Raw genomic sequence first — 22,318 nt, forward strand, 5'->3', positions numbered from 1 at the left:
AACACTAGTTCTCTGTTCATGAATGATCTATTTCTTTATCCTGAACGCAGTTGTATACCCTTCATTGATTTCACTTGTTCACATTCTATCGACCTTTTTTATGCACACACCTGTCACCTACAATTGGAATTTACTATAGAAGAACCTTAAGTATTATCGATTAAATTAACCCTTCTTTTTTTTCCTTAACTAAAAGTTGACGATTACTCAAGCGGTCTCTAACCTTATCTTAAAAAGATTTTAAGCACTTTGATGATTTCTTTTTTTTTTTTTTTTTAGGACTGATTAGGGCATTACAGCAAAATCAAGCTAAAATAAGCTTATTGGTTAATTATTTTTATCAGTATTTGAAAGGTATAATTTTAAAACCCGCTATTTATTTATTTTTTTTTTTTTATTTTTTTGAAACCATTAATTGGCGATTTTACAGAGTTGAATTAGGGCTACAACAACCAAACATAGAAAGTTAAAAAAAAAAAAAAAAAAAAAAAAAAAAACTACCACTAAAGAATAATATGCTGAAAACAAAAAAAAAAAGATATTTTGCTTTTCCTCTAACGTTTTCCTTTTCTTTTATTTCTATTTATTTGTTTTTTTAATTGTCTATTTTTCTTTTCTCTCTCTCTCTTTTTTTTTTTTTTTTTTTTTTTTTTAATGAGTAAGTTTTTATTTTTGAATCTAAATTTTGATACATGTAACTAAAGTCTTTTTGTTTGTTTGTTTGTTTAACAGTAGCGACTACAACCCCACCTGTAAGAAATAAGTTCATTTCTAATGGCAGAAGGAAACAAAAGATACCTGAACCTGTTGTTATGTCAGAGGAAGAAGAGGAAGAAGAAGACGAAGATGTTGAAGACGAATCTGTTACTCGATGCGTTTGTGGCGAATCACGTAAAACAAACATGACAACAAAGTGTACAATAGAAAGAAATTAACATTTCTTATAGATAGCATGGGCCTTATGGTGTGTTGTGATCAATGTGAAGTATGGCAACATTGTGAATGTATGGGATTAGACGAAGACGAAATTCCTGAACAATACTTTTGTGAGCAATGTAGACCTTCTGATCATGTAGAAATTAAAGGTTACGATAAGTAAAGTAAAAAAAAAAAAAATTTTTTATCTATTTTTTTTTTTTTTATTTATTTTTTTATTTATTTTTTGGGGGATGTCATAACACTTATATTTTGATTTTATAGTAAAACGCGTAGATACTACAAACCTTCTAGCACAACTAACTCCTTACCTAATACAACTGAAAAATTAACTCGTAAAGAACTACTTTGAATAGTCGAGAGGCTTCTATTTCTCTGGAAGAAGTGCTAGCTTTTAGAAATGCAATTGAACAATCAAAAAGTTATGATGAGACATCTAAATCGACTAATTCAAAAGCCAAACATAATACAAAAGAAAATCCAACATTGGATCGTGGTAAGAATAAATATAATATGAAAAAAAGAAAAAGATAAATTAATATTCGTCGTTTTCTTTTAGATATACAACAGCTTCAAGCCACAAAACAAACTCGACCTAAAAGAAGTGAACATTCCAAGAAATCAGATGACCAACAGAAATCACCTAGAAATAATCATAAAGAAAAAAAGACCCGTCAACGTTCAAACAATGCCCCACGCCAATAGTCATTCTTCAAATTCAACACCACGTCGATCCACACCGCACAGAACAATATCAAGTCTCGTTCTCGCACATCTACACCACAACCTGTCGAGTTACAAACACCGACAAGCTGTGCCAATCAATTATTTGAGCATTTTTCATCAACCGCCCGTGCCTCTTCTCCTCCTGCTAAAGTTCGTTACCCTTCACATAAAATGTCTATTCAAGAAATGACCCGACGTGCTAATCAAATACTCGATATATTTGTTCTATGCAAGTTGAGATGGCAAGTGGTAAACGTAATCATCGTCTTATTCAAGATAATGATGATGATACTAATGAAGAAGATGATGCAGACGAATTTAGTCATCAACAAAAGCGTCGACAATTATTAGACGCCCGTATAAGTGAAGCCATGACAAAAGCTGCATTAGAGTTAGATAAAGAAGAAGAAGAAAAAAATTTAGCAATAGCCAATAACAAAGGTCGTCGACCCACACCTATCTTAATACCTGGTCATAATAATAATAATGATACCTTATCATCACCTACTTCCTCACTTAGTAGTGCAAGTACAATACCCTTGGACGAAGATGATCGCTTACTTTTAACACACAAACTAACAATCATGATACAGAAAAGGGAGTTGCAGAAGAAGTTTTGGAACGAATAAGAGGGGAAACGATAGTTGATAAAAATGAACAAACGTCAATAGAGATTATGGATTTACTAACAAAAGAAGTCATTATTTTCCAAAGACGATTTGGTTCCTTTAGTTATAATAATGGTCATGCCAACAATCATATACAAGAGGATGATGAAAGTGATGGACCTGTTACAAGAAGTAGTAGTCAACAGAATCGATATTTGATGGATCGGTGGTAAACTATTATTTCAGCTTTATTATTTATATACTATATACGTACGTACATATATCCATTTCCTTTTTTTTTATTGTTTTATTATTTTTATTTTATTTTTTCATATCAATGCACATAAGCTCTTCATTTTATATATATTCTATATCCTGTAAGCACATAATAATTCCTTTGTAAGTGTGTTTGTACATCTAATAAAAGTTTGCATCAGGATTTATGCCTTCCTTTACTATTAAAATATAAATACATGTTTATTTATAATGTATTCACTTGGGGATGGCTAGTAGTATTTATTTTGTCTTGCTATTTAAATATGTGTATATTTGTATATTAATTGACAACATTCATGTTTATCAAATAGAGTAGAACTACAGCATTTGAGTTTAAAATAATGGAGTGGGATAGATAAATGATACAATGAGTATTAATAATTTTTTTTTTTTTTTGAGAAAAGAAAGATGTATCAGTATTTATAAATGAGTCCAATCATTATACATGTACACTTGCTGATGTTGTAATAATAGGCATCATTATTTATTATGAAATGTCTCTGTTATTTTAACATATTCAATACTTGTAGCAAACAAACTAAAAAAAAAATACTCTATATTTAATATTGTATTGAATATAATATTTATACATATTACATTTTCTATTATACATTTTTTTTCTAGTTAATATATTAGTATGTACTAGATAATTTGAACACGATATATATACATGTATAGATTTATATTTATATAAGATATAGATAAAGATATAAATTATTTTAAAATATGTATGGATATATGCTTGGGATATGTATTTATAAATGTTTCCAGGAATAAAGGTAAATTAATTGTTTTTTTTTATAGCTCTATGTAGAATCATAAAAATAGTATATTCATAATGATAAAATAGAAGAGAGATCGCTGTACAAAATGACAAACAATCTATATCATATACAAATATACATTAATGCTTAACAGAAAGAACAAGCTCTATATTTCATACTATTTTGTTACACACAAATATATTTATAATGTACTAATATGCTTTCATAGAATATTAAAATAATATAGTATATTTCTATAGTATGAAAGTATCATCCTTACATTCCTTTATAGGACATATTTTTATTCTATTTTTTTCTCATTTCCAATTTTACTACCTCAAATGGCTTAGTTTTTGATAATATTTATCCAAAGAGATTTACACAATGATTGTTAATAAAGAAAAAAAAAAGAAAGAAATATAGCTTATTATCATTAGCTTACACTAAGCATTAAAATATTATATTTCTATTTTACATCAGAGTTGGATATATTTTATTTATCTGCTACTCTACAATTGTTTTATTTTCAAGCTTGATTTTATTTAATACTTTTTTTTTTTTTCTGTAAGATATATTGATCATTTGTTAGTGCCTTATTAATTTATACTTTATTTATTTTATTTTATTTTATTTCAATTTTTTATTTAATTTTTTTTCCCCTGAAAAAAAAAATTGTTGATTTCAATTAGTCTAAAGAAAATCAAAATGTTCATTTCATTTTTTTTTATCTAAACAATTATAAAACCAAAAACTATTATAAAAGATTTATTTTTTCCAAACTATTTAAAGCTTTAAGATTTTATTATTTTTTTTTTTTTTTTTTTTTATTTTTTACAAAATTTTAAAAATTTTTATTTTTTACAAAAATACAAAGATTTTTTTAAAAAAAAAGAAAAAAAAAAAAAAAGCGGAGAGAGATGGAGGGGGGGAAAGTCGGAAGAAAGAGAGAAAAGGGAGGAAGTCAAGACCGGAGGGGACCAAGCCCAGCTCAGTCCCCCGGAAACAGTTTCCCACCAGGAAACCCGCCTGGAGCATTGGAGGCCATGGGCCTAAGTGGATCAGAAAGGCCCATGGCCATCAGAAAAGGTCCCATCAACATCGTTCTTCCACACTCACTGGTATAGAAATGACCGATTCACCAAGACAATATGATAACAAAATACCTACAAGAAGTCCCAAGCACCCATCGCAATAGATCATCACCCTGACAGTAAAGAAGAATACATGTTCACTCCGTATGAAGCCACACCAGAAAGCCAAAGAAAAAATTGTACCTAAAAAAAAGAAAAAAGAAAAAAACCTTCCTATAAAGAAAATGTACCTAAAAAAAAAAAAAAAAAAAAAAAAATTACTTGAAAAATTGAACTTTTTTAAAAAAAAAAAATTGTATTTAAGATAAGTATACCTGAAAAAACTGTGCCTAAACGGAATTGTGCCTAAAAAAAATATCTTTTCCCTCTCCCCTCAAACAAATAAAAAAAATGTGAATTAGTTATCATATTTACTATAAAATAAAAAAAATTTTGATATTACCTTGCTTAGTACAAAGAATCGACTTTTGATCACATAACATAGAGCATAGAACCTATAACATAAAACATAGAACATATAACATAGACTTTGACTTTCTGATGCGGTTTCATACGAAGTGAACATGGTATTCTTCTTTACTGTCAGGGTGGTGATCTATTGCGGTGGGTGCTTGGGACTTCTTGGAGATACTTTGTTATCATATTGCCTTAGTGTAGTCAGTCATTTCTATCCAGTGAGTGTGGAAGAACGATGTTGATGGAGACATAGTGGATTTTATTTTGTCCACTACGTCTATGTATTTAGGATGAGGCTTCGTTTAAAATCATTTAGAATCGTTTTGAATCGTTTTGAAAACTTGACATGCTTTTAATGAATGTGTAGAGAATGATGATGATGACGATGATGATGATTAAGTGCTTGTGTCTGATCAATTTAGAGGCTTCCTAACAGCATAACATTGTTCATGTAAATAAGCAGTACTAGGTCTGATCATCATGTAGATTAAGTAGACAATACTTGTGTCTGATCAATTTAGAGGCTTCCTTACAGCAGCAAATATTGTTCATGTAAATAGGCAGTATTAGGTCTGGTCATCATATGGATTATATAAACAGTACTTGTGTCTGATCAATTTAGAGGCTTCCTAATAGTATAATATTGTTCATGTATATAGGCAGTACTTGTGGAGATTTGTAGAATATATATTGTAGCAATCAACGATATGTCTGATACACCTGTAGAGGCTTCAGTTGCATACTTGTATCATGTAAAGTTATCGATGTTGACAAATGTGAATAGCATTATTCTTTAGCATAAATGTAAAAGCATGAGATATTTTCGCAGCAATTGTTATTTTAGATTCTTTGAAATTAGAGAAGATATAGAAGATGATGATAATAAAAAGGAAAAAGAAAAAGAAAATGAAACTTATTTCAACCTATACTTTTATATTTTTTTTTTCTTGTCTTTTTTTTTTTTTTTTTTTTTCTTCTTCTTCTTCTTCTTCTTCTTCTTTTTTGTAATTAATACACCCGATTCCGAGTAAACAGGTTTTCTCCTATTTTTTTTTTATTATAAAAGTGAGTATATGATGGTTTTTTTTAATGTTATTGTTACACTAATACTACTTAAAGTTGTAGATAGAAAAGAAAAAAGGAGAAAATAATAGGACTTGGATTTGTTATTATGATTATAATGATGCAATATAACAAGTTTTATTTATTAACATATATACTTGTTCTATTTTTAATCAATATTATGACAATATTTCCTTAATTGATATGTCTCCTTTTTTTTTTTCTTATCTTCATCTATCTATCTATCTCCTTCTTTTTATTCCCTTTTTTTTTAAGAAAGGAAGGAAGTATATATGTAAATTTCTAAATTCAATAGTTTAAAAATATAAACATATGTAAATTTCAATCTTAAATAAATTAAAATATATTTGTATATGCAACTATCAATCTTGAATAATTTAGAGTATACTTTTATATGTAAACAAAAAAAACCAACTTTTGCCGATCCTTTTTTTTTTTTTTTTTTTTTTTTTTTTTTTTTTACATAAAAACCACCTTTATTAATTTTTGTGATATGTTATTGGAATATTTAACCTAAGGATGCGTCTATCATGTGGGTTTTCCATGAATTCTAAAATATTCCTATCTTTTTTTTATTGAGAAATATTTTTTTTTTTCGTCATTTGATGCATTCAATTTAAAAACTTTAAAAAAAATGTGGGGGGGGGGAGAAACAAATATAAAATTTACACAATATATCCAATATAGTAAAATATAAAGGTATTTTAAATTTTTTCATTAAATTCTTGACAATATATACAAATAGAACAAAAATATAATAATATAATAATAAAAAGTAAGGGAATTTTTTTTTTATTTTTCCTAAGATTTAGATAAGGCGAACGAAATCAAATATGCAAGATTTTTTTTTTTTTTTTGTGCCTGAAAAAAAAAGAAATTTGTGAAACAAAATGATAAAGACTTTTGTTTTGTTCCTGGTTACTTATTTTTTTACTTATTTTTTTTTTTGGAACATGCATGTAATAATTACATTTGAACTCTACTATTCTGTATTCATATATGTCTTATATTTAGACAAGTTTAAATATTTTTATTTATTAAGCTTACCTAAAAAAAAAAAAAAAAAAAAAAAAAAAAAAAAAAAAAAAAAAAAAAAAAAGATTTCTATTTTAAAATCAGATATACGTTCTTATACACACAATGGATTAGATCTGGTTTCATTTATATAATAGACAGAATAATAGATTGTATTTTATTTTGCATATACACGAAAGATAAAAGTTCTGAATGCAAAAGGATGATCTTTTTTTTTTTTTTTTTTTTTTTTTTTAATAACAGCGGACAAAAATATCTGTTTAAACATGGAAAGATAAAGAGAAAATTATAACTTTATTAAGGCTTGGTCACAAAAAAAAATGCATTTGTTGACATATTTTTATTCTTCTTTGTTTATTATTAATTGCTTCTTGAAAGTGTCAAAAAGTTGTCGTATCTCGTTTTTTTCTTTTCTCATCATTCTAATTTCATTTAGTAACTTTTTCTAAAGAAAACAAATAAATGTCTATTAAATGTATCCCAATAGAGTGTTGTATATTATTATATGATGATTACTTCTTTTTCTTGGACATATCTAGAAAGCCTTGTTACTTTTATTTGAAGTTGATTCTTTGACTCAATAGATTTATTCTGATAAATATGTACATTAGAATGATTAAATGTATGTGTGTTTATAAGAATTTACCATTATTTCTTGTAATTGGTTACATTTATGGCTTAATATCTCCTATACATATAAGCTTGTGCTTAATATATCTCTCTAGACTCAAGAGTATACAAATACCTTTTCCTTTTTAAGAGTTGAAATTCTAAAAAAGGCTAATTTTTTATTTTTATTATCATATTGTGATAATGCTGTTTAATGGTTAATTCCTTTTCTTGAATTTGCTTGTAAATAAAATTTAATTTTTGGTCTTGTTGTGTATCATAAGTAGCTATTATAAGTAGTAAGAATTTGGAATTGGACTTAGAATTAGAATAAAATGATAGAACAAAAAATGACTTTACAAATTATATTCTTGTATTCATTCTCGTTATTTTTCAATAAAGATAAAGACGTTCATTTTCTGTTTGTAATTGTTGTATAACTTGTTTATTTTGGGATAATAACTAATGTAATTTACATTTAGCATATGGTGTGTGCGTATAGAGAAATAGGTACATTTTGTGCTTGTTCATATTTAGTCTAAGTAAAAGAATTAAATTAATACATTTTTAAATGAATTTACCTCTATTATATTCAAGATGTATATTAGAATCCTATTTTACCCTACAAACACTTATCTTTTGTTGAAGACTATTCACATTATTTTTTCATGATTTACATAGCTAGGATTAACGAGTGAAATAATAGGGATAGATCTCATTAATTCAATCAAATCAAGTACCATTATGATTTCTTCTCTAAAAGTATGAAGACATTCCTATATGAATATATTATTTACTATTTATTCATTTTAATGTATTGTTATATAATAGCTCTTCCTTACTTGAATATAGGCTACAATAATGAGATAATGATGTCCACAAGCAAATGGAGCTAATAAATGAGTTAATACATAATAATTAGTCATAATTTGATTATTTTCTGATCTGTCAATATCTGGCTTTGTTAAAGCTCTTTCCACAATAGAACCTATTTTAATGTACTGCAGTTAAGACACACACGCACACAAATTAATGAATAGATACTTTTTTTTTTTAACTTTCTTTACGTATGTTCATAAATGAATAATAAATTCCATTTTGGTAATGTTCATCTTTTGTCTTGTTTTCCAGCAAATGTAAATCAAATAAATAAAGATTTGACTGTCTATTTAATGATGCATTTGAGGATGAATAGCTTAATTTAATTTTCAAAATATTAGATATTTTGGATCCTCTTGAAACTAATTTCCAAAATCTTGTAAACTATCAATTTTTTTCATCCAATGATCTATGCCCTTATTTATCAAGTCATCACCTTTAAAATATATAAACATGAAGACGAATCCAAGTATTTTATTCTGGTTTTACTTACTTTGACAAAGGACATCTCTTCTTAGATCATAACTATAAGTGTCAGTGAATCCAAAATAAACGTATTCAATTGCAACTGTAGTTATTTCATGCTTATTTATCATGCTTTGAATGCATTCATCAAGTCTATCTATAATTCGCTTCTTTTGATTTTGTCTTGTGTTAAGATAAATAAGTACATGTATTATACATGCTAGAATGACATGACATTACTTTTTCTTAAATGCTAGATAATCACCCCTTTATACATATATGAATATACATATATAGTAGAACAATAAAAATATACAAAGCCTTTCTTTTCTTTTTTTTTGTCTGTCTATTACCCTACTTCAATGAATAAACAAGCAGCATCATGACCTATTATAGATACAACTATAAATATATTATACACGTTATAAAAGATAGCATTTTACCTTCCATTACAAGTTTTGTCATTGTTTCTTCTTCTTCAGTTAAATTTCAGTGTATTATCACTAGAATCTTTTACAACTTTATCCACTTTCCAAGAATATCTAAGGGTAAACATAATTTACTATAACCATTTATATCAATCATCATTTCCACTCTCTATACATATCATCTTTATTCTCTAACAAAGTCCATTATAATAATTAAAAAGGTTATTTGTCAAGTTGTTCAATATACGATTTTATTTTTTCAGGATTACTTTTAACAGAGAGTCTTCTTTCATCTTCATAAAGTTTAATACAGTCAAGATCATGTTGATGATAATACATATAATACAAATAATCTTGTAATGACTTTGTAATGGGTCGGACACATACATTTGCTTTAACAAACGATGTATAAGATGAGATAAATTATTCATAATAAAAAGACAAGAAGAAAGAAAGAAGAAAGAAACAATTATATTTATGACAACAATTCATTATAAATAGACTCTTTAATAATAATAATAATAATAATTTAGTGTGTAGGAAGATACTATATTAAATGATAAAAAGAGGGTTAAATTGATGATCCTTGTTCTATTTCTTCTTACATTGTTTTCATAATTACCTTATAAGGATTCATAATACCATTTGGATCAAACATCTTCTTTACAGTTTTCATCATCTTAATCATTACAGGTGACTTGGAATATCCCAAGAACTCATTCTTAGCGACACCTAATCCATGCTCAGCACTGATAGATCCTTGATGATTGGCTATATATACACGGATAGATACTTTAGCAAAATAAAAAAAATAAAAGCAATCTAAAATATATCTACTTTACCAACCCATTCAAACAAATAAGGCTCTATTAAAGCAGATACCTTACTGTCTAATCGATTCGCAGCAATGTTCAAATGAAGATTACCATCACCAACATGACCATAAGCTACAACATCGGTTACAGGGGAATCGATTTGCCCAAAGACACCTCCATCTCGAAGATGTTGTCTCATATCTTGCACACAATCATAAAGCTTTGGAACAGGCATAGAGATATCATACTTATAGACTGCAGGCTCCTTTCCAAGAGCTTCTGTAAATCCCTCTCGAAGACTCCAAAGACTTTTAATTTGTGTTTCATCTTGAGCGACTACACCATCTTCTGCAACACCGTCTATCATCATTTTCTCAAGATAATTAGTTAATTTCTATACAGAAAATAGATCATGTTTGTTAGTTAATACGAATTCTTATTCAATTACTTTCTTGAAATACTTGCTTCATCATCGTGATCTTTATTTGATCCACTTGTTTCAATTAAAACATAGAACGGATATTCCTTTTCCATGACTGCTTTAGGAGTGGCATGCTTCTTGAACATTTGAAGTGCATTAATATCCCAAAATTCAAAGGCTAATCATCCATAATAAATGTTAAGTCTCTTGTTTAAACATGATTTGAATACTTTTTACCTGATAATATTTCAGAAAGTTCAAGTCGAGACTGTTTAAATGCCTTTTGAACATCTTCAAAAGAATTTAAACCCAAAAGAGCCACATTAACTGCCTTTTTTTTTTTGATCGAGTCAATCATTTGTTTATATACAAGAGTTGACTCACTTACCTTTGATCTATGAGGAGTTAAAATAGAGACACCAGTAATGACACCAATTGTGCCTTCAGAGCCAATAAATAATTGTTTTAAATCATAACCAGTATTGTCCTTTCTCAAAGTTGACATGTTATCTAAGATTGTACCATCTGGTAGAACCTATAAAACATATACATAATTAAGAATAGTCAATTTTATAGGCATTTCATCTATGTTTATCCTTCTCTCCATTCTATTTTTTTTTTTTTTTTTTTTTTGGTTCTATACTTTACTACTTCCAAGCCTAATACCGTACCATGAAGAGATCCATAACGTAATAATCTTAAACCTCCTGCATTTGTAGCAATATTTCCACCTATTTGACAACTAGAGTATATGCCATTTTAATTCTAACCTACATCTCTCTCAGTTTAAAGATTAAAATCATCTTTACCTTCCTTTGGCACCTAAATCCAATGGCATCATATAATTCTTTTCACCTAACCAATTATCAAGAACTTCAAGTACACAGCCCGCATCTGCTGTCAAAATACCTATCATAATAAAATAAAATAAAAAACGAATATGAATGGGCTATTTTAATGTATTTTTTTTTTTTTTTTTTTTTTTTTTTTTTTTTTTTTTGCTTATTTCGTAACTCACCTGAGACGCTATCAAATCCACGTATTTTATTCATTCCTTGTAAGCTTAATATAATTTCATCAAAGACAGGAACAGATCCACCTACTAAACCTGTATTTCCACCTTGTGGTACAACAGCTAAGCTATATAACGAAATAATAAGTTAAAATTTCATATAGACTTTCCTTTCTTTCTTTCTCTCTTTTTCTCCCTTTATTTATTTATTTATTTTTTTCCCTGAATTTTTACTTTTGTTCGTTACAATATTTTAAAATATCCGAAACTTGTTGAGTTGTTTTTGGTTTAAGTACAATTTGAGATTGACCACGAAACTTGTGCATCCAATCAGTATTAAAAGGAACAAGTCATCTTCATTGTTATAAATTAAATTATGACTGCCAACAATAGATTTAAAATGGGATACATCATCTTCTGTAAGCTATTCGATTTATATAATGTTTGATTTTTTATTTTATTTTATTTTATTTTTTTTTTTTCCTTAAATTAACAAAACAAGTAATGTATATCAAGTCTCTTTTTATTTTATTTTATTTTTTTTTTTTTTTACCTTTTTAAAGTGTTCATTACGAATATAACCCGGGAATTTATCAACGGTGTAAGAGACTTGCTTTGTTATATAAGAACGTTGAGAAATAAAGTTATTGGGTAAAACAGTTGCTTTAATGATGGACTGTAAAGGTCTAATGACTGTTACTTTATTAGAGAAAGAGATTAAACGCTGGGAGAGAGCCGACCGAAGAGATGAGTTCAGTATAGACATTATTCTTTAGTAAAAAAAAATAAAAAAAAAAAACGAAAAAAAACAAAAGAATAATAATAAATAAATAGATAAAGGAAACTGGGGGTGGGAGAAGGGAAAAAGACGCAAGAATCAGGGGCGTACTTATGAGTAACATCTTTTCAAAAAGGATTCCTATTGGATTAAAAATTATTAGCATTGCATTATTATTCAACAGATAGGGATCACATGTAACAATGTTCTTATTGTTATTTGATTTCGCATAATATTGAAAGTAAATCAAAAAAAAAAAGTCTTCATATACAAGGACAAACTAGAAAAAAAAAGAGAGAGACGTCATGAGTATTTATAGGGGTCGTTCATACTTTATCTTGTTTATATGAATAATAAAAAGGACGTTATACATTTATAATTTATTTAAAGAAAATCAATTTGTATCTGAATAATATATTTATATACATTTTTTTTTTTTCTGTATAATATAAAACATTTTTTATTTTATTTTATTTTTTTTTTTTTACTTTCTCCAATATATTAAAAAATGACAAAAGAAAAAGCCGCATCATAAACGTTACTCATCAAATTCCTTACGAAATAACACTAACTGACAACAAAGATGATTATTGGCATTTGATTCCTCGAAGGGGTCATGGCGCTATGTATGGTGGTATTCATTCTCTTCAAAAAAGTGGCTATTGGAAAGTTCTTTATATAGGTTGGACTGGCCATATTATGAAACAACAACAACAACAACAACAGCAGCAGCAGCAGCAGCAGCAAATACAACAACATAATAACAACAATAACTCATCAATGACACTGGAACATGTTGATTATAATCAATTAGGAAAAACTGAGAAGGAGGAATTAGAGCATAAATTAAAGGAATTGGATTGCTTACCTTTATTTGTAGATAGTGAAAGTGTATCTGGACATTATGATGGCTATTGCAAAACAAGTAAAGAAAAAGAAAATTTTCATTTTTAGTGTAAAGAAACTAAAGTTTATTATAATAGTGTTGTGGCCTTTATTTCATTACATGATTTGGAGCGATGCTACAGATGGTCGATTAGAACGAAAACAAGGGAAGCTTATGTAGCAGTTAATCAACTATATGCGGATTTTGTATGTGATATATACCGACCTGAAGAAAATAATGACATTAGTAAGTTCATCTCATGTAATTGAAATGGCAAAAAAAAAAATTAAATCATTATTCTTTATACACACACATGTTGAATGTAGTTTGGGTACATGATTATCATTTACTACTTACACCTTCAATGATTAGACAAAGATACCCAAAAGCAAGGATTGGCTTATTTGTGCATTCACCTTTTCCTACCTCAGAAATTTTCAGATGTTTACCAAGTAAAATAATAGAATGAGTCACCTATTCAACATTTTATTAACTCGTCCTTTTTTTTTATGTATATTCATATATGTATGTATAGAAAGGCAGGAATTTTACAAGGAATGATTGGAGCAAATTTGATAGGATTTCAGGTACATTAGTTTAGAAAACATTTAAAAAAAAAATATATCTAACTCTTTTTTTTTTTTTTTGGAGTAGACTTATGCTTATGCTCGCCATTTTATCTCCACTTGTACACGTGTTTTAGGTTACGAGTCTACCCCTGAGGGGGTTCGTTGCGCAGATGGTCATTTTTGCCATGTAGGTACTTTCCCTATAGGTATTGACCCGGAAGAAATTGAATCACGTTGCAAGGACCCTACTGTACGCGCTAAATCAAAAGCTATCAAAGATATGTATGCTGGCAAAAAGATTTTAGTAGGTCGAGATAAAATTGATCTCGTTAAAGGCGTATTACAGAAACTAGCTGCCTTTGAAAAACTTTTAATTGATTTTCCTGAATGGAGAAATAAGGTGGTCATGATTCAATTGACAGATGATACTACTACCGTATCAAATGAGACAAATAAAAGAGTGGAGCATAATAAAGTATCAGAGATGGTGGCTCATATCAATGGTTGTTATGGATCACTTGAATACATTCCAGTCTATCATTATCATCATCGTATTCATACAGACGAATATTACGCATTATTATCTACAGCAGATGTTGCTGTTGTGACAGCAAATCGGGATGGGATGAACACAACAAGTTTAGAGTACGTAGTGTGTCAACAAGATCAGCATGGACCATTGATTTTGTCAGAATTAACAGGTACAGCAGGATCGTTGAGTTCGGCATTTATGGTAAATCCATGGGATTATGCAGGAGTAGCTAAAGCCATGAATGAAGCTCTTCTTATCTCCGATGAAGAAAAGCAATCAAGACATGTGGTAAGAATATATCTGATACGTTTTTTTTTCTTTTCTTTTTTTTAAGAAAAAAAAAACATACTAAGTAGTTATTATATTAGCAAATGTTGAGTCATGTCAAGACACATACGTCGTCCTTTTGGGCACAGTCATTTGTCAATGTCCTTGAAGAATCAATAGCTGCTTCAGAACAATCCAGTTATACCCCACTTTTAGAAACTAATTTACTATTAAAACACTACAAGTCATCCAAAAAACGTCTTTTATGTTTTGATTATGACGGTACCTTATCTGACGTACGTACAACACCAGGATCTCGAGCACCTACACCAGAGATGTTAAATGCTCTTCAACAATTATGTAATGATGCACAAAATGAGGTTTGGGTTATCTCTGGAAGAGATGAAGCAACCCTGGATAAATGGTTAGGACAGGTAAAGGGACTTGGTCTTAGTGCTGAACATGGATGCTTTGTGAAATACCCTAGTACGACAGAGTTCAATCATCGATGGATTAACCTGATGGAACATTTTGATATGAGTTGGAAAAATGATGTGATTGAGATCTTTACTTATTATGCTGAACGTACAACGGGGAGTTTCATTGAGCATAAACGATGCTCTGTCACCTGGCATTATCGATTGGCTGACCCTGAATATGGCGCCTTTCAATCTAAAGAATGTCAAAATCATTTAGAAAATGCGATACTTTCCAAGATGCCAGTCGAAGTCCTTGTGGGTAAAAAGAATTTAGAAGTTCGACCCAAGGCAACGAATAAGGGTGAAATTATTAAGCGTTTATTATCTGCCAATAAGGAGATTGATTTTATTATGTGTTGTGGTGATGATAAAACGGATGAAGATATGTTTAAAGTTTTAAAGAAAGTAGGTAATAAACAAGAAGACTTACCTATCTTCTCTATTGTCGTAGGTGTTGAAGATAAAAAGACGATGGCGACCTGGCGATTACCAACCGTACAAGATGTTCTTCATACCTTTAATGCATTGTCAATATAAACATTTAATTTAATAAACGTATATATGAAAAAAAAAAAATAAAATAAATGTTTTCTCTTCTTTCTCTTTATTCTTTTTTTTTTAGATAGATATTTGTATATACTTTTTTTTTAAGGGGTGGGGAGAGGGGGTGGGGAATAGACATTTATATAAAATTTCAAATAGAACTTGGAGTAAAGAATTCTCTAATATAACGTATAAACACTCGACATACATTTTATTCTTTTTATTATTATTATTATCTCTTTTTTTTTAATTTTTAATTTTTTTTTTTTTGTTCAACAAGATGGAAGAATTAGAAAAGAAAGATAGATCATCACGAGCAGAAGAGGAACAAGAAGAGTCAAAGATATCAAAAAAGGAAATGAAAAAGCCTTACTATGAAAAAATGAAAGCAGGTATCGATTTACGAGTTGACACGAATATACAACCACAACAGCAACAAATGGATGATCGACGACTTAAAAGAGCACATTATTTAGCTAATAGTGGCAGCTTTTTTGTGAATAAAGCACAAGTCAAATCTAACATAGAAAAGAAGCCTGTGACCTGTTGGACAACTACAAGTTGGATTTTAACATGGTGGGCGCCTTCTTTCTTATTACAGACCTTTGGTAAAATAAGATATATATATATGTATATAGTTATTAATAATTAAAGAAAGGCAAATAATAATAATAATAATAATAATAATAACACTTGAAAAAAAAAAACTTATATAGGCATTAAAGAAAAAACAATGCAACAGGCATGGCGTGAAAAAGTAACGTTGGTTCAAATTATTGTCTTTTTATGTACACTTGTAGGATTCTTAACATTTGGATTTAATGCTGCCGTTTGTGGTCGTCAAACGAATCGTATTCAACCTACAGGTATTCAATCTCATCATATCGTTATCTCTGGTCGCGCCTATGACCTTCAAACATTTAGACATCCTATCTCATCCACTATTTTACGTGATCCTCGTATCCAACAGTCACCCATTGATTCACATGGTATTGATTTACAAGAATTTGGGGGTCATGATTTATCTTTTCTATTTCAAACCGTCAATTATAATTGTAAGGGGATCTTGAAACCCATTCAAGCAGATGATAATGAGGGGAACGTAGGCAATTATTTTCCTTGCGTTACCTTTGATTATCTAAATCAGGGTTATATTCAGGGCACGGACAATGAGGAACGTCATGGTTGTCATACCAATTTGAGAGCACGTACTTCATTGAGACGTTTGAATGTTGTAGGTGATATTTATTATAATTGGACAGATATACAAAAGCCCAATACAAATTTAGTAGCCTTTAATGGGTAATGATTATATATATATATATATGTATAAACTTTTCAGTAAAAAAAGAAAAAAAAACTCATCATCTTTCTTTTATTACAAGTAATGTATTAGATTTATCTCGTCTTCGTTACTTGACACATAATATCCCTTTACCAAGTCAGGTGGCACAAATTGTAGGACCAGGAAATGCGTTTATTGGACGTGATGCAACCTATTGGCTTAGTACGACTGCAGATCGGTTACAGATCGGTAAATGTCTGACAGATATATTAAAAGTGGGTGTAGTCGATACAAGATCAGCTGGGTGCATCATCTCAGATATCGTACTTTGGGTTTCATTAGCTGTCATCTTGGGTGTCGTTGTGATTCGATTCCTGTTAGCTCTTATATTTGGATGGTTTATTTCATGGAATTTGGGGAGTATTCGAGAGGAGACAGATGAGGAAAGACGTAAGAGAAGAGAAAAGGTGCTTGAATGGGAGATGAATAATGTAGAAGATATGCACTTCCCTCGTACACAAAGTATTCAATCTTTGCCTGAAAATGTTCAAAGTGATGTTGTTATCAGTCATAGAATGGCGACTGAAAATAGTAACAACACTATCACAGAGATTATCCCCATGACAAATGAGGAACGACCGATGATGGCACTTCATTCAAGTAGTCGAAGACGATTCTTTCCAACCATCTCACGATTTACACAACCAAATTCACCACGTATTCTCAATAGTGCCTCTCGATCTCATTATTTTGCTCCTTCCTCTTTAGGAGGTACTCTGTCATCTCCAATTCCTTATACTATCAGTTCTCAATTCTTTCGTACATTCTCTGCTTATCATCAGAGACAGCCATATCAAAGCGATAAATCATTCTCTACACGTACTTTACAAGAACAGCTTCAATATAATTTCAATTTTGATCTCTTACATACCTTCATGGTCGTCACTTGCTATTCTGAGGGAGAGGAAGGCTTAAGAACAACCCTCGAATCATTAGCGACTACTGATTATCCCGTCTCACATAAATTATTACTTGTCGTTTGTGATGGTATTATTACGGGGTCTGGTAATGTCAATCAACACCTGATATCGTACTCTCTATGATGAAAAATGATTTAATTCCTCGACAAAGGGTAAAGCCCAGTTCCTATGTGGCTATCGCCGATGGTGCAAAACGACATAATCGAGCCAAAGTCTATGCTGGTTACTATGATGGTATAAATACAGATTCAGATGATAATAGAGTGCCCATGATCGTTATCGTCAAATGCGGTACAGAATCAGAAATAAAAGATAATAAGAAACCAGGAAACAGAGGTAAACGCGACAGTCAAGTCATCTTGATGAACACGATGCAAAAGGTATATTATGGTGAACGTATGTGTGAGCTAGAGTATCAATTTTGTAAGGCCATTGTGAAGTTGACAGGAAATCACCCTTCTAAATTTGAAACTTGTTTGATGGTTGATGCTGATACAAAAGTATATCCTGATTCCTTAGCTCGTATGGTTGCCTGTATGTCAAGAGATCCTTATATAATGGGGTTATGTGGGGAAACAAAGATTGCAAATAAGGGTGATAGCTGGGTTACAGCAATTCAAGGTTTTTTTTTTTTTTTTTTTTTTTTTTTTTTTTTTGCAACTATATATGTATATATATAGATGAATATATTTTATCATTTATATCCATATAGTGTTTGAATATTATTTTCACATCATATGAGCAAAGCATTTGAATCTATCTTTGGCGGTGTAACATGCTTGCCAGGCTGTTTCTGTATGTATCGTATTATTGCCCCTAAAGGAGATCGTTATGTTCCTATCATTTGTTCTTCAGATATAATTGAAATGTATTGCGAAAATATAGTTGACACATTACACAAAAAGAATTTATTACTTTTAGGTGAAGATCGTTATTTGACTACCCTTATGCTTCGCACTTTCCCTAAACGAAAATGATATTTGTACCTCAAGCAGTAAGTTTCTGCTGACAAATATTTATTTTATTTTATTTTATTTTATTTCATTTTATTTTTTTTCTCCAGGTTTGTAAAACGGTCGTTCCTGATACATTCAATGTATTATTATCTCAACGAAGAAGATGGATTAATTCAACTGTGCATAATCTTTTAGAACTTGTACTTATTCGTGACCTTTGTGGTACATTTTGTTTTTCATGCAATTTGTGGTCTTCATGGAACTAGTAGGGACAGTCGTTTTACCTGCTGCTATCTGCTTTACCATCTATTTAATTGTCATTTCTTTCTTTGTAAGACCTATTCCAATTATTCCCCTTTTGCTTTTAGCGGCTATTTTAGGTTTACCTGCTATTCTCATTGCCTTCACAACACGAAAAATGGTATATATTGGTTGGATGTGTATCTATCTGCTGTCATTACCTATTTGGAACTTTATCTTACCGGCCTATGCCTACTGGCATTTGATGATTTTTCATGGGGTCAAACAAGGGTACTTGAGGGAGTGACGAAAGCTGAGAAGGAAAGGATGATCATGGACGACGACAAGGCGAATTTGATAGTTCATGTATTGTCATGAAACGTTTTGAAAGAATGGGCAAGCCTTGAGCGTCGTTTACTAGCAGAAAAAAGAATTTTGATGTCCTCCAATGGCGAGCATGAAAAAATTTAGTTTATATTCGCATCAATTATTTTCTTTTAATAAACTATAAAATTACACTTTCAATTAAATTATATTCCGTATAAATTACATACCTCTATTAATCCAAACATTTATCAAATCAAATCAAACCAAATAAATAAAATTGTTAATATAGTTACTATGAGATTGAATTTGCATTGAATAACTACAGCTTTTTTTTTTAATAGAAGTATAAAAAGGCTTCGTCTCTATTTATAATAGAGATTAAAATAATATAACTCTTTCTGTACAAATGAACTCGAAGCTTTTTTTTTTATGCTTTCTATTGATATTATTTAATTCATCTTAATTTATATTGAAAAGCAGAGCTGAAAAAGTTTAAATCAGATAAAATAAAGAATTATACATATGAAGTTCTCTCACCTTATTTTTTCCTAAAAAAAAAACATACACATACATGTATACATATATACATATAAGAAAAGGAAAAATAATATGTATAATTAAAAGTAAAAATGATGGATTACATAATATATATGATACATATGCAATATATATAAATAAATATAAAATAAACAAGAAAAGATAATATTGTGTACATAAACTAACTTGAGCTATGTTCAGATAGTGTTACTCTTGCTGTGACGCATTCTTCCAAAATTCCATTTAATGAATTATAATAAGTAGATTGACGAGAGAGAACGGGTTGTAAGGCAGTTGGCCGTGAACTAGAAGAAGAATATGAAGAAGGGGTAGACAAGGTATCTGATAATAAAGGTGGATGAGTTCCTTCAACTTTTGTATCTTCAGGAGCATGATTTTTTTTTATCATAAATGATTTATGAGCACGTTGCTTTTCACTTGAAAATACTGTCTTGATCTTTTCTACAAAATTATGATTTGTTGTATGTGATTGCTTTGATGTGGATGGGATTCTTGTTACCGCTTCATCTTGATCATCACTCATATGATGATCTTCTAAAACTATCGTTGCTCGACGATTTCTAGTCTCTTGTGATGCTAATAAAAGATAGTAGATATATTAGAACTTTTAGTTTCTTTTTTTTTTCTTTTTTTTTAAAAAAAAATAAAATAAATAAATAAAAAAATAAATAAATAAAAAAAAAAATAAAATAAAAAGAAAAATCTTTCACCTTGTTGATCTTCTATATCAGAAAGACCAGATAAACTAGTGCTACTAGTTACTAATGTTGTCGATAGAGGAGGCTCTGATATGCAGTTAGATGGCCTTGTATCATCTGGTAATGATTTCTTTTTTTGAAGACCCAATTTTTCAATCACTTCTTCGGTTTCAATAGCCACACTTGCATCTAAATCAGAATAAGTTCGACAAATAGGACATTGAAAACCAGGATAACTATCAAAGAGAGGACGAATACATTTAAAATGATATGAATGCGAACACGGAGCAACGAAAAGGGCCTGAAATGGAGCTAAAGCATAAAGACAAATGCAGCATTCTTCTACTTCAATTTCATTGTCATTCTTTTCTGCTGTTGAAACATGTGTCAAACTACGAAGATTATTAAAGACGGATAAGCTGTAGGAAAGTGGACAAGATTGTTGAGGTCGATTCACTTCAAATCTCATTCTGACAGATCTATAGATTTCTTCATAACCCCCTTGATAGTCTACCCCAAGCTGCACTAAATCACCATCTCGAATTTCAACTGCTCGGCTTTCTGTATTGGCTGGACTAAGTCGTACATGATTTACAAATGTGCCGGATGATGACTTTGTATCTTTAAGTTGAATCTATTTAGAAAAGGAAACAAAAAAAAACCAGATGATGCGTTAATTATAAAACTTAAATTTTTGTGTAAGCTAAGGAGCAGCTATGCTCATGTGTACAGAAAAAAAAATAGAAAAGGGAAAAACAAAATAAAAAAGTTGCATATTATATAATGCAACTATTAATTTTTTTATCATCTGCCACCACAACTTATTCAATACAGCTTATTTATAACTCTCTTTTTTTTTCCTAATTTTTTAAGCTAATATTTTTTTTTTTTTTTTTTTTTTTTTTTTTTTTTTTTACCTTTCCTTCATTATTTAGCCAAACTTCACAATGGATCTTGATACAACTTTACTTTTAAAGGATATATGATTTTGAACAGATGATCTGTCAGTAAATCTTCCTATTTTAATAACACGACCCATTTCCAAATCACGTTCAATTATATTAAATATAAGGCTTCTACTTGGATTTTCAATACTAGGTACAATCCGAATATGAACATTAGGTATAAGTTGATTTTCTTCAACTATAGATATGGAAGGTGAGTTAGGTATTGTCATATTTGTAGTTGATCTAGGAGTCCTTCTACCAAATAATGTACTGGTGCCTAATGTTCTTCTAAAAGATGAAGTAGTAGTATTATTCTGTTGTTGTGATGATTCCAAACTATTATTCTCGGTATACTGAGAAGCCATTGCTAAGCAAATAAATTCTGCCATCAATACACAAAATTATATAATAATAAGAAACAATTTCTCTGGGAAAAAAAAATGAAAATGAAAAGAATGAGAAAAGGAGAAAGGAGGAGATAGAAAGAAAAAAGTTAAAAAAAAAAGCAAAAGCAATTTTAAGAACGTCATGCGATGTTTTGCATTTTACATCCTTCCATTTCCGTAACACTAGATACACACTTGGTTATGACTATTTTATAATGAAGATTTATCGCTTATATATTTGTAAATTATGTATTAAAATACAGGAGATAGTAGCCTGATAAAC

At 29.6% G+C, this 22,318-nt stretch overlaps 6 protein-coding genes across 6 annotated transcripts; 3 read left to right on the forward strand and 3 right to left on the reverse strand.

Moving 5' to 3' along the window:
• Positions 1 to 756: 756 nt before the first annotated feature.
• Positions 757 to 2,915, forward strand: BX663DRAFT_522378 (uncharacterized protein). Its single transcript, XM_051529378.1, has 7 exons — positions 757 to 1,095; positions 1,201 to 1,271; positions 1,298 to 1,432; positions 1,496 to 1,640; positions 1,749 to 1,858; positions 1,897 to 2,190; positions 2,256 to 2,915. The coding sequence occupies exons 1-7, from the start codon at positions 953 to 955 to the stop codon at positions 2,501 to 2,503; spliced, it is 1,146 nt and encodes a 381-aa protein (XP_051379112.1). The 5' UTR covers positions 757 to 952; the 3' UTR covers positions 2,504 to 2,915.
• A 5,083-nt stretch (positions 2,916 to 7,998) lies between these two features.
• BX663DRAFT_522383 (uncharacterized protein) lies at positions 7,999 to 8,966 on the reverse strand. The gene is made up of 6 exons (XM_051529379.1): positions 8,849 to 8,966; positions 8,652 to 8,825; positions 8,427 to 8,572; positions 8,262 to 8,360; positions 8,206 to 8,220; positions 7,999 to 8,122 (listed from the first exon to the last, which is right to left on the reverse strand). Exons 1-6 carry the CDS (start codon positions 8,916 to 8,918, stop codon positions 8,063 to 8,065), a joined length of 564 nt encoding a protein of 187 aa, XP_051379113.1. The 5' UTR covers positions 8,919 to 8,966; the 3' UTR covers positions 7,999 to 8,062.
• An 896-nt stretch (positions 8,967 to 9,862) lies between these two features.
• BX663DRAFT_522386 (uncharacterized protein) lies at positions 9,863 to 12,403 on the reverse strand. The gene is made up of 12 exons (XM_051529380.1): positions 12,158 to 12,403; positions 11,993 to 12,028; positions 11,839 to 11,921; positions 11,611 to 11,732; positions 11,402 to 11,501; positions 11,241 to 11,334; positions 10,981 to 11,127; positions 10,830 to 10,923; positions 10,637 to 10,770; positions 10,199 to 10,565; positions 9,979 to 10,127; positions 9,863 to 9,903 (listed from the first exon to the last, which is right to left on the reverse strand). The coding sequence occupies exons 1-12, from the start codon at positions 12,368 to 12,370 to the stop codon at positions 9,886 to 9,888; spliced, it is 1,557 nt and encodes a 518-aa protein (XP_051379114.1). The 5' UTR covers positions 12,371 to 12,403; the 3' UTR covers positions 9,863 to 9,885.
• Positions 12,276 to 15,652, forward strand: BX663DRAFT_532999 (glycosyltransferase family 20-domain-containing protein; the record flags this gene model as incomplete). Its single annotated transcript, XM_051530494.1, has 8 exons — positions 12,276 to 12,379; positions 12,907 to 13,307; positions 13,366 to 13,413; positions 13,440 to 13,514; positions 13,595 to 13,720; positions 13,812 to 13,855; positions 13,923 to 14,657; positions 14,738 to 15,652. 8 exons carry the CDS (start codon positions 12,276 to 12,278, stop codon positions 15,650 to 15,652), a joined length of 2,448 nt encoding a protein of 815 aa, XP_051379115.1.
• A 286-nt stretch (positions 15,653 to 15,938) lies between these two features.
• BX663DRAFT_555230 (chitin synthase-domain-containing protein) lies at positions 15,939 to 18,900 on the forward strand (the record flags this gene model as incomplete). The annotated part of the gene is made up of 5 exons (XM_051531600.1): positions 15,939 to 16,266; positions 16,375 to 16,960; positions 17,044 to 18,003; positions 18,075 to 18,544; positions 18,671 to 18,900. The coding sequence occupies 5 exons, from the start codon at positions 15,939 to 15,941 to the stop codon at positions 18,898 to 18,900; spliced, it is 2,574 nt and encodes an 857-aa protein (XP_051379116.1).
• Positions 18,901 to 20,034: 1,134 nt separating this feature from the next.
• BX663DRAFT_522402 (uncharacterized protein) lies at positions 20,035 to 22,256 on the reverse strand. Its single transcript, XM_051529381.1, has 5 exons — positions 21,909 to 22,256; positions 21,672 to 21,845; positions 21,620 to 21,642; positions 20,715 to 21,336; positions 20,035 to 20,580 (listed from the first exon to the last, which is right to left on the reverse strand). Exons 1-5 carry the CDS (start codon positions 22,036 to 22,038, stop codon positions 20,165 to 20,167), a joined length of 1,365 nt encoding a protein of 454 aa, XP_051379117.1. The 5' UTR covers positions 22,039 to 22,256; the 3' UTR covers positions 20,035 to 20,164.
• Positions 22,257 to 22,318: the final 62 nt, after the last annotated feature.

Source organism: Cokeromyces recurvatus (genome assembly GCF_025118155.1).
Source record: "Cokeromyces recurvatus strain NRRL 2243 chromosome Unknown BX663scaffold_33, whole genome shotgun sequence".
NCBI lineage: Eukaryota > Fungi > Mucoromycota > Mucoromycetes > Mucorales > Mucoraceae > Cokeromyces > Cokeromyces recurvatus.

Coding starts and splice junctions, on each gene's coding strand:
- BX663DRAFT_522378 (XM_051529378.1), top strand. CDS start 953: ATGGGCCTTATGGTGTGTTGTGATCAATGTGAAGTATGGCAACATTGT. Junction 1,096..1,200: donor GAAATTAAAGGTTACGATAA/GTAAAGTAAAAA, acceptor TTGATTTTATAG/TAAAACGCGTAGATACTACA. Junction 1,272..1,297: donor TACAACTGAAAAATTAACTC/GTAAAGAACTAC, acceptor TGAATAGTCGAG/AGGCTTCTATTTCTCTGGAA.
- BX663DRAFT_522383 (XM_051529379.1), bottom strand. CDS start 8,918: ATGTTTATATATTTTAAAGGTGATGACTTGATAAATAAGGGCATAGAT. Junction 8,573..8,651: donor TTATTCATTTATGAACATAC/GTAAAGAAAGTT, acceptor ACATTAAAATAG/GTTCTATTGTGGAAAGAGCT. Junction 8,361..8,426: donor TTATTGTAGCCTATATTCAA/GTAAGGAAGAGC, acceptor ATATTCATATAG/GAATGTCTTCATACTTTTAG.
- BX663DRAFT_522386 (XM_051529380.1), bottom strand. CDS start 12,370: ATGTCTATACTGAACTCATCTCTTCGGTCGGCTCTCTCCCAGCGTTTA. Junction 12,029..12,157: donor GTAATGAACACTTTAAAAAG/GTAAAAAAAAAA, acceptor TAAATCGAATAG/CTTACAGAAGATGATGTATC. Junction 10,771..10,829: donor ACTTTCTGAAATATTATCAG/GTAAAAAGTATT, acceptor ATGGATGATTAG/CCTTTGAATTTTGGGATATT.
- BX663DRAFT_522402 (XM_051529381.1), bottom strand. CDS start 22,038: ATGGCAGAATTTATTTGCTTAGCAATGGCTTCTCAGTATACCGAGAAT. Junction 21,846..21,908: donor AGGCACCAGTACATTATTTG/GTAGAAGGACTC, acceptor CCATATCTATAG/TTGAAGAAAATCAACTTATA. Junction 21,643..21,671: donor AAATCATATATCCTTTAAAA/GTAAAGTTGTAT, acceptor TCCATTGTGAAG/TTTGGCTAAATAATGAAGGA.